Below are 16,693 nucleotides of genomic sequence, written 5' to 3'. Positions count from 1 at the left end.
TTTTATCTTAGTTTACTGCCATCTGTAAATTTGAGTTCAGAATGCTGTTGAAGAGGCAGTACTGTTACTGCTGAACAGCTGCTGCTGTACTCACTGCTGTGTGAGCCAACTGCTCACAGTTTATGCTGCTCAGTCATTATGTGAAACGTTGGTCTGTGCTGCTTTAATGCTGGTCATTTTTGTCCTCATGATAGTGGAATTTGACATTACTAATGGACCTCGATTACATGTATCACTGATTGCAGACAGTAAAGGACATGTTGCTCTGTTGCTTATGTGACTCGTGTTGCCATTACAGTGCAATTTGGTCAGGTTTAATGGTGTGAAAGTGATTTTGGACTTGGTTTGAAGCACTGAATCCTCCCTCCCCATCTCTTCCATTCAATTTGTATTTTCCTTCTGTCAAGAGAAAATACCAATCTACTTATAGAGGCTTCCTTTTGGAAATAACCCTAGTGCCTTCCTTTTTCTGATTTACCCTCTATGTTTTGGAGCCTAGAATCAGAAACTCTGTGACATAGCCTCTGATGTGATTTGGAATTTGGCTTCCTATATGAGGACTCATATTTCCTCTGTGACAAAGCACCCTGGTAAAGGTAACATGCAGCTCAGGCCAAGGGACCTTGTGTTCTAGTTTGATGGCTGCCATTCACTTGTGGGTTTGATTTTTTTGAGAAATGTCTGACATTGTTTATTATCTTAGTTTTCAGATTTTGAAATGTGCTGATCATTCTTGTGATGACTGTTATCAAAACCTGGTTAAAGAGGCGTCCAGCATTAGGATTAAAGGCTGCCATTTATATTTATATAGTTTCTTATTCTAGATATTAATGGACCGAGGCTGGAATTAGCTAAATATCTTTGTTGGGTACATTTATAGAACTTTTGACAATAGCTGGACCTGAAGCTGACAGATGGCAAGTACTATTTTTACCTCAGGAAAGCTTGCAGTGATTATATTTTCTACTTTAAACTTGAGAAGTATCCAGACCTCTTTCTGATGGTTAAAGAAAAGAAGACTGAGACTCTCCCAGGGTAGCTGTCTGGGGCAAAGACATTTCCTAATATTGACAGTGTGGTTTTGATCTTTCTGCTCGCAGCCACTGATTTGGAAGTGCTCTGATAACTGATATATGTAGTGCTCCTGGTATAAGCCTTCTGGAAAATGAGATTAAAGACTTCTTTCACCTTTGGTTCAAGCTTTTTGGTTCAAGTACCCAGTTATTCAAGTGCAAAACTGTTCTACATATATTTATGTCACATTTCTGTAATTTGGACAGTAACAATTACAGTTCAGGTTTATCACATAAACCTCCACTTCAGATTTGGAGATGGATTCATTAGAGTTTTTAGATCTACTGGCAAGGGATGATTTCCATTTGACTTAATCAAATGTGAAAAGTGTCTTGGTATTGGGCTATGAAAGATATGGCCAAACTCAAATTTTGGCCTCTGCATAATTACATATTAAATTTTTTAAAAAAAATTAATTAAGAAAACCAAAAAGTAAGAACTAGAAAGACCTCAGATCCATCAATAAGTAAAATAACAAGTATAACTTCCAAAGACATCAGTGTTTATTAAATGAATTGTGTTCCTAAGTCCCTTTTCTAATAATAGTTCATGCTACTCTGCTGCTGTGGGAAATCACTGCTAAATCATTCTTTTCTGTTTATTCGTAGACCCCAGAGCCGGTTGAAAACTACATCAGTGAAGGAGAGTTTGAAGATGATCTGAGTTCTTCTACCCCAAGCACAATAGAGCTGGAGATACGTGGATCCAGCCAAGAAACAGATGAAGATTATTTTGAGACCCTGTCACATCAGAGTGGATCTTTTTCAGATGTAAAAACTGAGCCTTATGAGAGTGCATCAGACACAGAATCTGTTTCCAGTGATGTAACTGGGGAAACTTGCTTGGATTCAAACTGCCTTTTTACTGAAAAAGAAAATCTGTGCTGTGGTATTCCTAAAGCAAAGGCAGAAACAACCCTCCATGAACTTAAGTGCTCAAGTCAACCAGAATTTACCCAGCAGGTGTGGTTAGAAGTATCCTCCAAAATAAAAGCAGCACCAAGCAAAACTGAATTTTGCATACAATCTGCAAGGTCAGAAGGTGAAGAATTAGGTGATGAAGAGCTAACATTAACTGGTGATATTTCCAACACAGAGAACCAAGTCAGTGAAGAGGGCATTATATCACAGACAAATAGGAAGTTTGTAGCAGTATTGCAAGATAAAGCAGAGTTTGAAAGCAGTGAAGTGCAGTCCTGTACCAACTCAATACCTACAGAAGATGATGTTACAAGACAGAAGGAACATCCTGCAGTATTAAGCATTGCTTGTTTCAAAGCAAACTCAGAAAATTGTTTGATTTTTCCTGAGGTACAGCAATCTTCTTTCCGGTCAGATGCAGCATCAAGCTGTAGTTTGCCTAATCTTCATTTTGAAACAAATGGACCTAACCGTAAAAGTTACACTGAGACATCTGACTATACGTGTGAATTAGAATCTATGTCCAATATAAAATGCAGCAGGAGGAACTCAGTTGATAGTGAGGAAACTACAGGTAAAAGAATAAAACATGGAAGTACAGAGACCATGTTGACATCAGATTCATTCTTTTACCAGAGTTGCTTCAAACCAAAATCTCAGCCACCACTCACAGGGTCAGAGATTACTGAAAGTAAAACATGGCACAGTGTACCTGAAAATATCAGTGCTCAAAGCAAGACAGAATATGTGGGGAACTGTATTCATCTGGCAGACAAATTTAGATGGTCATGTTCCAGAATACATCTTCAAGGGCTGGGTTTTGAATACACTTGGAAAAACTTAGGAAGGGTACCTTTAAGCCCTGAAAAGGCAATAAAAGTAGATGGAAAATTTGGCATAAAAAGATCTCTTCATAATACTGACATAGACTCAAATAAGTGTCAGCTTTCTCAACCAGCAGGCTCTCCCCAGTGCATTGATTATTATTTGCACTCTAAATCAGACACATGTGGCCTTAGCTCAGAATCAGTAGGTACATGTGCTCATAGCTTATCTTCTACACAGATTGATGCTTGTGAGTGTAATCTGAAACAAAAGGAGACTTCATCTGCCCTGGACTGTGAGCCAGTGATCATAAATGCTGAAGAACTTATAAAAAGTGACAAGTACAAAGCTGAAAGAGATCTGGAAGCAGACAAATTCCCTTGTGATATTGATGTTGAATCTAGCATTGGTGACACTGAGAACCTAGCAGCTTGTCACATAGGTTTTCCTGCTGTTGTGGAAAATAGAGATTGTGATTGTTCTGTAAACTGTGTTTCCACTGGTAGAATACAGCAGAAAAGTTTGAAGGAGAATGACCTTGAATCTGAACTGTCAGGCATGGAGATCATGGTAGGGGAAAGATGGGTAGGTGATTCTTCTAACCTTGACTTCTGTTGTGAAGTCCTGGAAACCACATTGCAACCAGGTGGCAGTAACACTGGGACAGAGCACAAAGAGTCAATGCGGCAAAATACAAGTTGTAAAACTGGTGCCTTAAGGAGTCACTCTGATCTAGTAACAAATGAACATCCTGCTCATAAAAGAAAGGATAAAGACAGTGTCATTGCTGTTGAAATGACTCCCAGATCAGATTATATAAACCAGAGAAGGCACCTAATGACTCTTCCAGAGTTAAAGCCTGCCCTAATTATAGTATCTGTAGAGCAGAAAGCATTACAGTCCAAGACACTGAAAGATAACCTTCCTGCTGAAGTGGTAACTGGAACATTGAGAAATGTAGTGAGCAAGGATTTGATGTCTCCTCATACTGTCAGCAAAGCTCATGATGAGCCAGAGGGAGTTCTGAGTGAAAGCTGTAGCTGTGAAGAACAAATTGTGGCCACTTACCCCATTCCTGGTAGTGCAGAGGTACTCGCTGGTACGGATACAGCTGAAGAAAAACTAGAAGTTTCACAAGAGAAAAGAGAGAAAACAGATGCTGTTTCATCCTTAGGGTTCACTTGTAGTAATTCCTCAGTAACAAGTGCAAAAGTGGAACACAGGAGTGTTACTGTACCACTGGGCAATGATATACTTATTGCGGAAAGTCAGGCAGATCAATGTGAAGAAGCACTCTCTGAGAGAGAGCCCTGCAGAACAAAGACTGGTTTTGAATTAGAGGCAGAACAGTTCAGAAAGTCATGGACTGAAACAGGAGATGACCAGGTGTCTAAGGAAGAAGAATTCAAAGCACATCAAGGCAGAGAGGAAGACTTATATAAAACTAGTGCAGTAACACTGGAAACATGCAGTGTAAGCAGTTTGTGTCAGGGAGATGGTGCTGATGTTGCCCTTCAAGGGCCCAGCATCATTTCTGAACAAGCAGTAGGCAGGCAAGGAAGTGAAGGCTGTAATAGTGCAAAGGAACAAATAGGTATTTGTGAAGAACCTTCTCCTAGTGAAGGAAAGGAGGGCTCTCCTGCAAAAGACACAGCTAACCCTAGCAAAGATGGGACACTGAATCTAGATGTGTCTGATGTCTTTAACTATTCTGTGAAAAGGGAGACCCATAATGCTTGCATGCTGGGCCTAGATAATATAAGTACCTGCAGCACTAACAGCGAGGAAATGGATGAGAACTCTTTCCACATCCTGGGAAGTAACAGCAGTCTCCATAAAGCTGTGCAAAAGCCAACAAAGAATGGGAACAGTGGGAAAGCTTCCAGGTTTTTAGTATTCTCAAAAATGACATCTTTCCGGAAAACTAAGCCCGCCACAGCAGAAAAACAGGGAAGTAGCAGCTTCTTTGGCAGCAAGGCAAAGATGGAAGAACTGGATGCTGGGAAAGAGGATGAAGACACTGAAAGTTTACAGTCTTTCAAAAGTTGCTCATCTGGTTCAGCCTTCCACAGGAAGGAAAGCTACACCTCTGAATACTCTGATGACGATGATTTATTCTATGAGAGACCTGCAGGATTATTCAACAGAATGAGCCTGAGGAAGGCTTCTGGCTCTGGTCGGATACTGATGGAATGTGTAGATACAAATTCAACTTCTCCCACACTGGCTACTGTCAAATATGCAGATCGACAAGTTTCAGGTTCATCTGAAAACAATGACAGTGAACCTGTGGAATACTCTGGGATTAGAAAATCTTTCCCTGAAAATGAATACAAAAGAAACAAAACCCCTGAAGGTAAGAAGTTCAGGACAAGGTTGGCCTTGGCACACAAATCCCTCTCAAGCTTATTTGAATCCAGATCTCCAGAAAAGGAAAATACTGAGCAAAGTTCAAGAGTATCACTGAAAAATGAAAAGGAGAAAGCCAAACTTCGCCAGAGCACCTGGAAAGCTTTTCTAAAAAGCAAGGAGGCAGATGGACTAAAAAGGCCTGTTTTAGCAAGTTTATCACCAACACAGGAGAGTCTTAATGCAATTAGCAGTCACATAATGAGAACAATGTCAGTAGAGCGACAGGATAGTTCCAATGGGCACACATTTTTTAAAACAGAAACAGCTAGTGGCTCCTCAACAGACACCAACTATTTTGACACCTCTGTGGAGCCTGTTGATGTCTCTTCACCTGCAGGTATGTGGAGAAAACGAATACAGTCCCATGACTTGGGCATAAGATACTCACAGACTTCAGACTGTGATGAACAACAGGAGGTTCTAAGCAACAGTTTAAATACTTCTCTAGAGGAATATTGGATGAAATCTCCATTTAGCCCCACTGACTTGCAGCTGCCATTTAGTCAGTCAAGTCCATCATGTCCCCAGCTCTCAGATTCTCCTGGTAAAGACATGCCTTGTAGGCCCATGAGTCCTAAACCGCAGAGTCCACGATCCACCTCTCAACACAAGAGCTTCCGCTATCCTGGAAGAATATGTGCCAATTCGATGATCTCTCTTGGGAACAGCTCTGCAGTTGAAAGCAATTTAGAGGCTCCTGAGAGACCAAAGACATTGAAACCCAGAGGTAGTCTCTTACTTTCTGTACACTCATTGGACAACGAATACCAGAGGGATGACAGTGGCATAAGCAGTCAATCCCAGATCAGCTTAAACACAGCTTCTTCCATTAGTGACATGCTCCGAGATGAGGTGAGTTTTGTCTGGGAATGATCAGGTGGTGATTTGTTTTGCACAGTCTTTTGGTTTAATATGGTTTAGGAATTCCAGTGAAACTCTTTAATAGCTTAATGAACACATTGATTAGATGGGTGCATAAATATTCCTCTTTGTCTAAGATAGGTAGCACTACTTAACCTCTCTGTTCCTGTTCAAGACTATATGAATTGATGCACTTTTTAAGGGAGGATTTACCACAAAAATCTAAAGGAATGAAGTCATCACCACAGCGTTAATGCATAATAGGGCTCAGACAGATTACACAGATGTCACCCTGTCTTCAACTCTAGTTTTTAGCTGGGTCTTAACTCTCTTACGACAAGTCAGAATAGAGCCTTGTAACTTGGTGTATAGTAATTAAGTTTCTCAAAGTGAAAGGCAACATAGAAATCAATTCCTATTGCTAGCGGTCACTTTTTAAGACATAAAATCTTTTTGTTTAGACAACGAGGAGCTGTCTTTCAAAGTACCACGAGTCTTTCACAGTCACCGTAACTACCCTTTGATTGCCACTAGGAGTCCCTTTCTGCCTTTTTCTACAGCAAACGGAAAACCACCTATGGACTCAGGGTCTCCTTTTGACGTTGTGTTGTATTCTACTCCTGGTAACAAATTAATTTCTTTGTGAAAGGCTGGATCTCACAGGAAAGATTGTATCTTCAGTAGGGATTTCTTGTTTGGCTGAGGCCTTTAAAAGCAGAGACTTCGCCTGTCAGTAGATTCTAATCCGAGAGAGGATTTCCCAAATTGTAAGCAGCTGGGACCTTAGGAATCTCTTTCAGTGGCTAAGTGCAAACCACCAGAGTGACTGAGATTGATCTGTTAGCTGAGATCTGAGAACCTGGCTTGATCATGCTACTTTTTCAATATTGATGATGATGAGTGTTGACATTAAGAAAGGGGCAAAATAATTTTGTTGAGCAGATTTTCAAAAGTGGCACTTGAGAGAGGGTATGAGATTCTACATATCCCAAGAAGATATTTTTCAGAGAGTTCATGAATCTGGAAACAGCTTGATCAATTCTGCAGCTGAGGGCTAGTTGTGTTCAACTCAAATGAGCCCTTGCACAGCTTTTGCACCTGCTGCCACTGCCTTTTGTCTCTTGCATCCAGGTTATATTGAAGTTTTAAGATACCCTCCAAAAAGCTCTTAGCCTACCCTTTCTCCTAATTTTTTTTTATAGAAACTCCATATATTTTGTATAGAAACAGAAAAAGTGTGGTTGGAACAGACCTTGGGAGGTCATTTAATCCCACCTCCTTCTTCTGACAGGACTAGTAGCAACACCAGTGTCATGGTTTAACCCCAGCCAGCAACTAAGCACCACACAGCCGCTCACTCCCTCCCCTCTACCCAGTGGGATGGGGGAGAGAATACGAAAAATAAAAGTAAAACTCGTGGGTTGAGATAAGAACGGTTTAATAGAACAGAAAGGAAGAAACTAATAATCATAATAATAGCAATAATAAAATAATAATAATACAAGGATTGGAATATACAAGTAATGCATAATGCAATTGCTCACCACCCGCCTACTGACGCCCAGTTAGTTCCTGAGCGGCAATCCCTCCCAGCCCCATTCCCCCCAGTTTATATACTGCGCATGATGTCACATGGTATGGAATACCCCTTTGGCCAATTTGGGTCAACTGTCCTGGCTGTGTCGCCTCCCAACTTCTTGTGCCCCTCCAGCCTTCTTGCTGGCTGGGCATGAGAAGCTGAAAAATCCTTGACTTAGTCTAAACACAGCTTAGCAACAACTGAAAACATTGGTGTGTTATCAACATTCTTCTCATACAGAACCCAAAACATAGCACTATACCAGCTACTAGGAAAACAATTAACTCTATCCCAGCTAAAACCAGGACAATGAGATAGACAAAACCATGACTTTGTCTAACCAAGTCTTGAAAACCTCCATTGCTGGAGATTTCACCAACTTTCTGGGAAACATGTTCCCGAGGAAAAATTTTTTCCTAATGCCCAATCAGAACTTTCCAAGCTACAATTTCTGGCCATTGTCTCGTGGCATTGTCTGGCACTATTCAGAAGAGTTTGGATCCATCATCCATGTAACTACAAAATTGTTGCAGACTGTTCTTATATTGCCTTTAGTGCCCTCTTATAAGCTTGAATAAACCCAGTTCTCTCAACCTCACCTCACATATTCCCAATGAAAATCTTTGGGTTGATTGGTTTGGTTTTTTTAGCTAATGCTGCCTGGAATCTAAAGAAGCAGTTTGAGAAGTGAGGGCTATAGTACTGGAATTGCTGTGGGCAGAAGAGGAAGAGAATTTGCTTTATTCTCTTCTGTGCTCAGCATTACTTGAAAATCTTTTGTTTTCATGGGCATCAGCTTAACTTAAAAAATCAATACTGGACACCACATTCCAAACAAGAGGCTGCAGTGTTAGACCTGCCTAGGAAAATGCAAGATACTTGGACTATACACACTGTCAACAGATGAAGCTCCTCAGAGGATGAATAAAATCATTGACCTATAAATGATAACCCAAAAGAGCATCTAGAAAAGAGTGGAGAGATGAGGCATGTGTAAAGCCGTGAATAGGCAAGCCCACATCCTGTAACACAACTGTTAGGAACAAATAAATAATTACTTAAATTGATTGCTAGATTAAATAACTTAAAGAAAACCATGAAAAATTTAATGGTATCAAAGCCATATAAAACCAGTTTAATTTTCCTGGTTCTTCTGGAGGCTGCAGAATATGATATCTGAAATTGGATAAATGCAGCTGGAGCCTAGAAATTAATGTAAATGTCCCAGCTCTCAGGACACAACATCTAATCTATTAAAGCAGGTAGGGCTTTTGTTTATTTCCATTTTCATGACATTGTGAAATGAAGTAGAACTGCACCCTGGATTTTGTAAGTGCAGTTATTTTTTCAGGAATCTCTCAAAATATGACAGAGACATTAGGCAAAGTATATTTGCATTAAGTCTTTCCACCATAATTATAATCTAAACACTAAGGATGGTCTTTCTTATGTATGTTGCTAAGTAAAAAGGTCATAAAATTAAGAACCTTTTCTGTTCCACATCAGTAAAGACATTATTGCAAAACAAATGCATAATTATAAAGTTCCTTGAGCTCACTTCCCAGTGTACCCTCCACTCTCAGGATAGGTATATTTTCCCCAAGCACCCAGCCAGATATTCTTCCAGTGGTATCAGGTTTATCTGTGTTATAGTGCTGTACCAAACTGCACTGGATCAGCTTGTCCCTGATGCCTCTGGCTACCACACTGGTAAGTAACCCTTCTTAGCCTGACGTAGCACAGACCAGCCCCTCTCTCATTACCTGCTAATGATTAACATTCTCCAAGTTACATCCAGGACAAAGATTTTTATGCTGAAAACAGCAAGACAGAAGAATTACAGTTTGCCCATGTGTCAGGGCCTTCATTACGTGTTTAATTAATCTGTTTCTGGCAGGATTTTACTTACATTAATTGTGTTACCCAGCAGGCAAGAGTGAACTGTCCTAATATGTCCCATATTTGGAATCTGTGCAAGTTCTCCTTGCTCCTCTCCAATATGATGGAGTTAGGCACAGAATACCAGCAGGATACACTTCACTTTTTCATAGCATCTAAGTAGATAAGTGTTTCTAGACTGTGGCGTCTCTTACCAGTGGCAAAGAATTGATCTGGGATTGTTGGTTAATTGAGAGTAGATAGGAAGTGCCTGCAGTGGTTTAAGGGTTGTTGTATTTGGGTTCTTCAAATGAACTGTGAGAAACTGTTGACAGGACACAACATTTTCTTGGCATGAAGAGAGACTCCTGAGATCATTCATTCCTCAGTGTTGTTATCTCCCACCTTAAACATTATTGATTTTGACACTGATGCTACCTGGAGTAGTAGTTAGATGCCTCAGGGCATGCTTGATTTCAAGTTATTCCAGCATAAAAGCTGCAATTTTGTGCAACCACTCATTAAAAGCAAATGAGAATGAAGTGCAAAGCTGTGCAATTCCTTGCTCTCCGCCCAACATCCAGCAAATAAAATGGATAGCGTAAAGAGCACATCAGGAAGCACAGGGCTTAATATATCAGACCTGCAGGCATCTAGGAAGCCTTTTCACATTGTATAACTGAAGTACAGTTGGAAAAGCACAGACAGACAAGACTGGTAATTATTCTATTTTCAGAGACACTGTCTGTCTTTGTAAATAATATTATACAGACAGAGTGACCTAAATCCCAGTACTAATGTTATTGTAATATGCTGTCTAGAATGAGGGTGAAAAGGGCATTGTCCTGTGCAGAGGGTGTATATATTACACTCTTAAAGCATAGCAGGGCTGCTGCTTCAGGGTGGAGTACCCCTAAGCCTATGGAGAAAGCTGAGTGAGTAGACAGGCTGGTTTCAGCCAGCCAGTACTCTTGGGAAAGCATTTTCTTCTGAATAATTCTGGGGCTATATAACTGAGCTTTGCCATATTCTGTTCAAACTGATTTCAAGCAAACAAAATTTCCAGCCAACAAACCCTGTGTTTTCACCTGCTGTTTGTAAAACAGGAGTCTAAACAGCAATGTCAAACACCACCTGAAAAAAGGCCAAATGAGAAATGGGTTACCCATCGCAAAAGGAGGCCCCCCCGGGTTCCACCATCCCCACACCCTATCTCCACCCTTGAGAGCAAAGCCTGGAGGCTTTCCTTCCTTGCTCCAGATGAAAGAGCCAAGGACATTCCAGAGAGGAGGAGGAAGAGACTTAAACCCCTCTATAAGTGCTTCAGCTTCGATGATGTTTGGATGGAGAGGAACCAAAAAAGAAAGCTAGAGAAGGAGACACAGCCAGAGAGAGGGATTCAATTGCGACATCTCCCAGGGGACCAGTTAAAAGTAAGAAACCTACACTGTCCTCCTCATTCTCTGGCACTGTCTGCCTCTCTGCTCTGGCTACTTCTTTCTACTGTCATCATATTCCTGTCCTTTCACTTCGTTTGGTACCAGTTCTGTCTGTTTTTCTTTGGGCCTGGTAGTCTGCAGAGACTGATTAAACACTAAACTGATCCATAAGTGATGATGTCTAAAGGTGGTGGGTTTTTTAGACACTGTAAGTGAGCAGTTCTTGCCCCATGTCATGTTGGACAATAGAGTGTGAGAGGTTCAGATTGCTCTGTGAGCTGAAAGATAGGGAGGGCAGAGAGCAAATCAAAGTTGCCTCAAATCATTATAAATTAAACTGATGAAATCTTATTCCGTGCCCTGTGGCATTGCTGTATAACTTTAACAAGGGACTTCTAAGTTAGACTTCTCCTGTATCTGAGGCCAACTCCATCTTCCTACTGAGGCAATTTCCTGCTGTGAAGTGCTTGAGAGAACATTGCCAGTGGAGTTCTAGGTATTAGTATTCTCCTCTCCACCGGGGAAGACTTTTAGATCAGCATTATGATTGCTTGTGACAAACTTTGTGGCTATTGTGACTCACACTGATGGCATCTGTTACTCTTGGATCCCGAGCTAAGGTCTGTTCCCTTCAGGGAGAGCCATGAATCTGTATCCAGGAACCAAATTTAGCATTCATATACAAAAAAGAACTTCTGGGGAAAAAGGACATAAGATAGAGGGACACTCCATGCAGCATCTGATGATAATATGGACGAAGCTTCTGAGCAAGCTTGAAATCAAGTAGCACATATTCAAATAAAACCTTTCCTCAGGGTTTTCTGTTTTGGTCTGTTATCTGCATTTGTTTTCCTTTCTCTCTGTTGTCCTGATTGCCTGTTTCTGGTTGCTGTTGCATCAAAATGACAATGTTTGAGGGAAGCTGAGGCCCCAGTCCTGTTACCACTTCAGCACGTGCTTGAGCTTATGCACACAAACAGTTCTGTTGATGGCAAGAGGGAAACATTCACCTGACACAGCTCAGCTTGTCCACTATGGCTTGCTGGGAGTAAACCTACTGCCTCATACCTGTCTGCCTGGGAGAGCCTCCCATCAAAGCTGATGGACATCTGGGGTAGAAAGGCCAATTCCAGAAACAGGGTTTCTGAAAAACTGCCCACTATTCTCCCCTCCTCAAGAAAAGGGGCTAAAAATCTGTGCTATTTTGTATCTACAAATACAATGGCTTTTCTAAACAAAATGTTGCCAGTTGATGCTTGGATGAGTGCTGGGTATGATTTTGTGATATGCTGCCTACTCTCAGTTCAGTGAGGATGCTTCCCTGGCTCAGCCCCACTACTACCTATGTGTTGAAGACAATGAGTAATGCTCCTGAGGCATGTTAAGATTAAAAAAAAAATTAGAAGAAATTAATTGCATTACCTTTCTACCTTGTTCAGAGTTCTGAGTGCTTAGTCCTGTATGGGCATGATACAAGCTAGGAAAATGAATCCCTGGCTTACATAGGCTCAGTGATGAACAGAAGCCAGTAAAACATGCTAAAAATATTTCTTACAATTCCTTGACAAGCATGGATAGTGATGGAAATCTAACCCATGCTGCAGGGTATGTTGGCCAGTACTGAGACCATTAGTGCTTCTAAGAGGAGTGACCAGTTACCTCAATAGCTTCCCCTAGAGCCATCAAAATAACACAGCTTGAATGCTGTCTGTTTTGCTAATTGACTGCACATTTTGATGCTACTAGAAAACAGCTTCTCCTTTAAGCATTTCTACACTTATTTTCAGGTGCAAACTTACCTCTAAATTGTGATCAGCTGTGTAATGATTTGCAGCTGCCCCTGTGCCCATTGAGATAACCCTCACTTAACATCACCTGCTTGTGGGTCTTATGGGCCTGAGTTAGTTTTCTGGTTCATTCTTCTTTGGGTAGTAAAGGCAAATAGATATTTAGTAGATATTTAGGTATTAGATATTTAGTAGCATGTAGGTAGGTAGATTTGTTTTTTACTGTTTCTGTTGATTTAAGTGTATTATGTAGGTTATTGATACTTTCTATCTTTCTAGGTAGGCCAAGAGAGCATAATGCTAAGTTTCATTGAGAGAACTCTTGGGATTTAAGGGCTATTTCCTGTATGCCCATATAACTGCATTTTTTGGCCTGTATTTCTTATTTATAATAGTTGTGATGTAGTTTCTTTTTCCTGATGTGTTTTATTCTGTCTTTGCAATGCTCTATTCCTGTAGTAATGCTGGCTTATTCATGGTCCCAAGTGTGGTGGGAGTGCTGTCACAAGCTGCAGTGTTCAGGGGCAGTTTTAGAAGGATGCTAAATCCCTTTTTATAAGGAGAAATAAATTATCACAAAAGAAGCTTTGTAAGATGTTCATTGTCTGTTGTGGTTTTGTGACTGGAACAAGGCAACTGTATGGGGCTTTGGAGATCTGAAATTGCAAGTCTGATGTTTTCTGACACGTGGCTGCCTTGGGATGTGTGGCTTCAATTATGACAAGTCATATTGAGTTAAGTCAAGATCAGGTCAGCATACAAGGTGATGTAATGCTGCAGTATTGTGGAAAGAACTTAATAGGTCAGACCAGGGAGGATTCCTTGTTTTTTTTCAAGTGCTGATTTCTGATACTACTTTACCATTCAGATCAATGTATATAAATTAGTAGGTAATAAGAAGCTACTCTGAAGGCTGGTAGTTGGGATTCAGAGAGAGATGGACAAAGAGTCAAGAAATTACCTCTAAACTAAAAAACCAACCACTTGAAATAGCAGTCCTTAACAATTCTATATACTGGTCTTTGTTTGTTTAGGTCCAGTAAGCTGCTCATCTGCTTTAAATGGGAACAGCCTGTGTAAATTCCCAGAGTCAAACTCAAAGCTTGACCCAGCTATCCCCTATAATGAAATGCCATCAGTAACAAGCTGAGCAGCTTCTGATCTTGTACCTTAAAGTGTTAATATTTATTTGGTTGTGGCAAGCCTTTGAATGTAGCACCCCCTGAAGAAGAGAAACTCACATGGCTGTGGATGAACCTATTTTCTTTTGCTTGGCCATAGGCTTTGCCCTTCACATGGGTGATGGGTTTCACACTGTAGCCTGGGGTCCTCTTGTTTGTTTTTAATGCAGTATAAATTCCCTAGCTGAAGCAGAGACAATGTCCCAAACCACTGATACATGTAATGCTGTAATGGCAATGGGGTCTGTTTTGGGAATTATTTTTGCAAAAATTGTTTTAGTGATGTCTCTGAACTGCCTGTCTGCTCCCATCCTGCTCTTTCCTATTTTGACAAAAAGTTAAAACCTGACTGTTAAGCTTGATGCCTCTCCAGTGCACAGCAATAGAAGCACAGACATGGATTCTACATGCATTTGTTAGAGCACAGTTTCTGCACTGCCAAATTAGAGAGATTCCTAAAAGGCCCTCCAGGGGACTATACCCAGAGGGGGTATAGTGCAGAAAAAGCTCTCTCTTTTATTTTGAAACAGAAATGAGAAACAGTGAAAAATAGACCTTTAGCTTATTGCCCTGAATATGACTCCTGGAAATCTGATTTTACCCCATCTAAAATAAGAAAAAATTAAGTTTTGCTGTGTGCTACCATGGTTATGAGCACTGTGGGCACCTCAGATACGCTTTGAGAGGGTAATGAACACACTTTGGAGAGGGGATTGAATGAGATAAGTCTCCCCCTGTTGTGCACCTGACAAGGCACAGATACACAACAGGGGTAAATGCCTCTCCCAGGGACTGACCTGCTGTGCACTAGAGCATAGAAATAAACCCCTTGAAGCTATAGCAGAAAATGTAGAAGAGAGGGTCTCTGCTATGCTCTTGTCCCTCATTTCCCCTTCCCTCCCTTGTAGGTTGGAGAAAACCCTGCCCATGTATTACTAACATCTTTGAAAATGCTGCTCCTGATTTTTAGGTTGTATAGGCCCAGCTCCTGTGCTATAGAAATCAAATGATGTCTTTACCAGAGATTTCCTCTAATGTCCCGGGAATTAATAAGAATGAAGCTTACAGGTTTTACTGTAACAGCCCTAAGGCAGTATTCTGCTTCCTAGTCTTAAACAGAGCAAGAATGCTTTCTGTCACCTTTCATGTAAATAACCTAGACTTTACCCTTGGCATTTTCAGAGCTGTAGCCCAGTAAGTTGCCTGTTTTGCTTGATTTAATTGTCACTGGAAGAGCATGTGCTCCCACTGGGGTTTTGCTGTGACTTTTCTAGAAAAACAGGCACTGCTCAGGTTAATTTGAACAGGGTTCATGCTGTCCCTCAGGAGATGGTGATTTGTGCCAAGTATTGGCTATATTCTCTTTGTTTTAGGAAAGTAAGTCCAGGAAGAATAAAGCAAACCAGGCACAGAGCAGCAGCACTCTCAGCTGCTTGGGCAGTGTGTGGCTATTCAGTGGACTTAGTTTGCTGTTCAGTTTTGGAAGGATGTTTTGACTAATTGCTGTCTTCTAAAGAAGAGGCTTCAGTGTCAAGGCTAGTCAACAGCCTTTATGCTGATGGGACATAGTGTGAGATGGTAGGGAGAAGGAAGGATCCTAGATAAACTCCTGGACCTCAATATACCAAACTCTTGGTTCAGTGAAGGATGGGTACATTGTAACTCAATGTCATAGCAGCAAAAGGAAGGGGCAGTAGTGATACAGGGATGAAAAATGGCTATGCCCATGGAACCAATGCTTATTGACCAGCTGATCTTCCAGTGGCCTGCAGTCACTGATATTTTCTGTGTGTCCCAGCCATAGGAGGCATGGGGGAGAAAAGAGAGAGAGGGAAAAAGGAATAAAAGCTTATCTACATTATGCATTAAGTACTGCAAGTTTCAGTGCCTTTGACTACAATCTGTATTGCTCATTGTTAAATGATTTGTATTCTTGTAGTATCTTGCCCAGTATCTTGTGATTCCCTGATGAAGTAGCAGGGGAATGTTGGTCTTGTTTCCTATCTCAAGCAGATATTATTTTTGTTTCAGGGTGGATGAGAGGAGACAGAAAACATTGAAATTTTTTTGGTGTGGTAAGATTGGCAGAAAATATTGAGTTTTGACACAGAAAAGGGGAACAACCTTGTTTATGTTTTGAATTTTGTTGACAATATTTTTTTTTTTTAAGTGAATGTCTGCATGAAAGAGTAGGTTAGTCTGCAGATGGATGAAGTATCTTTATGGCAGTCATTTGTATGATTGTGTGATTTCTTAAACAAGATTTTTTTTGTTGTTTATTTTAAGCCTGACTTATTGAGGCATTAGAGGTCATGAGCTGTGTGTATATATCTATATGTTTTCCCCCTTAAACCAGCACAAGTTATTAATTCAATGAGATCTGGCAATGGTATAGAGTTTTCAAAGTTTCATAAAGTTCTGTAAGTTTTGTAAAATGAATCCGCCAGTGGAGGAGAGAGCGAGAGATCCTATTTGTACCTTTAACTGAAGAGAAGAATGTTGAGTTATCCACGTCCTATATGGTTGGGGACTGGTACCAATAAATCTCCGAAAGAAAAAGCTTTATTTACATGTTAAATATTAGAACAGGAATTATTAGTCATAAAAGTTGTAGGAAGCAGTTTTGTAGCTGAGGGTTGGGGTGATATGCTTCCCCTTCCACTAGATATGCTTTATAGGAAGGAGTAAAACTTTCTGTGAATGTAGGTATGTGTGGTAGTGTGTGAAGTATGAGTCC

General features: G+C 40.7%; 1 protein-coding gene across 1 annotated transcript in view; it reads left to right on the top strand.

Annotated features, from left to right (window-relative positions):
- ARHGEF4 (Rho guanine nucleotide exchange factor 4) overlaps nucleotides 1–16,693 on the top strand; it is a 185,010-nt gene that overhangs the window by 52,937 nt on the left and 115,380 nt on the right. The window contains exons 2-3 of the mRNA XM_049802631.1: nucleotides 1,683–6,083; nucleotides 10,656–10,982. Coding sequence (XP_049658588.1) covers nucleotides 1,683–6,083; nucleotides 10,656–10,982 — 4,728 coding nt within the window. The remainder of the gene's footprint in view (nucleotides 1–1,682; nucleotides 6,084–10,655; nucleotides 10,983–16,693) is intronic.

The sequence above is a fragment of the Accipiter gentilis genome, chromosome 6 (assembly GCF_929443795.1).
Source record: "Accipiter gentilis chromosome 6, bAccGen1.1, whole genome shotgun sequence".
NCBI lineage: Eukaryota > Metazoa > Chordata > Aves > Accipitriformes > Accipitridae > Astur > Astur gentilis.
The sequence above is the reverse complement of the archived record's forward strand: the minus strand, read 5'-3'. Positions and strand labels throughout refer to the sequence as shown.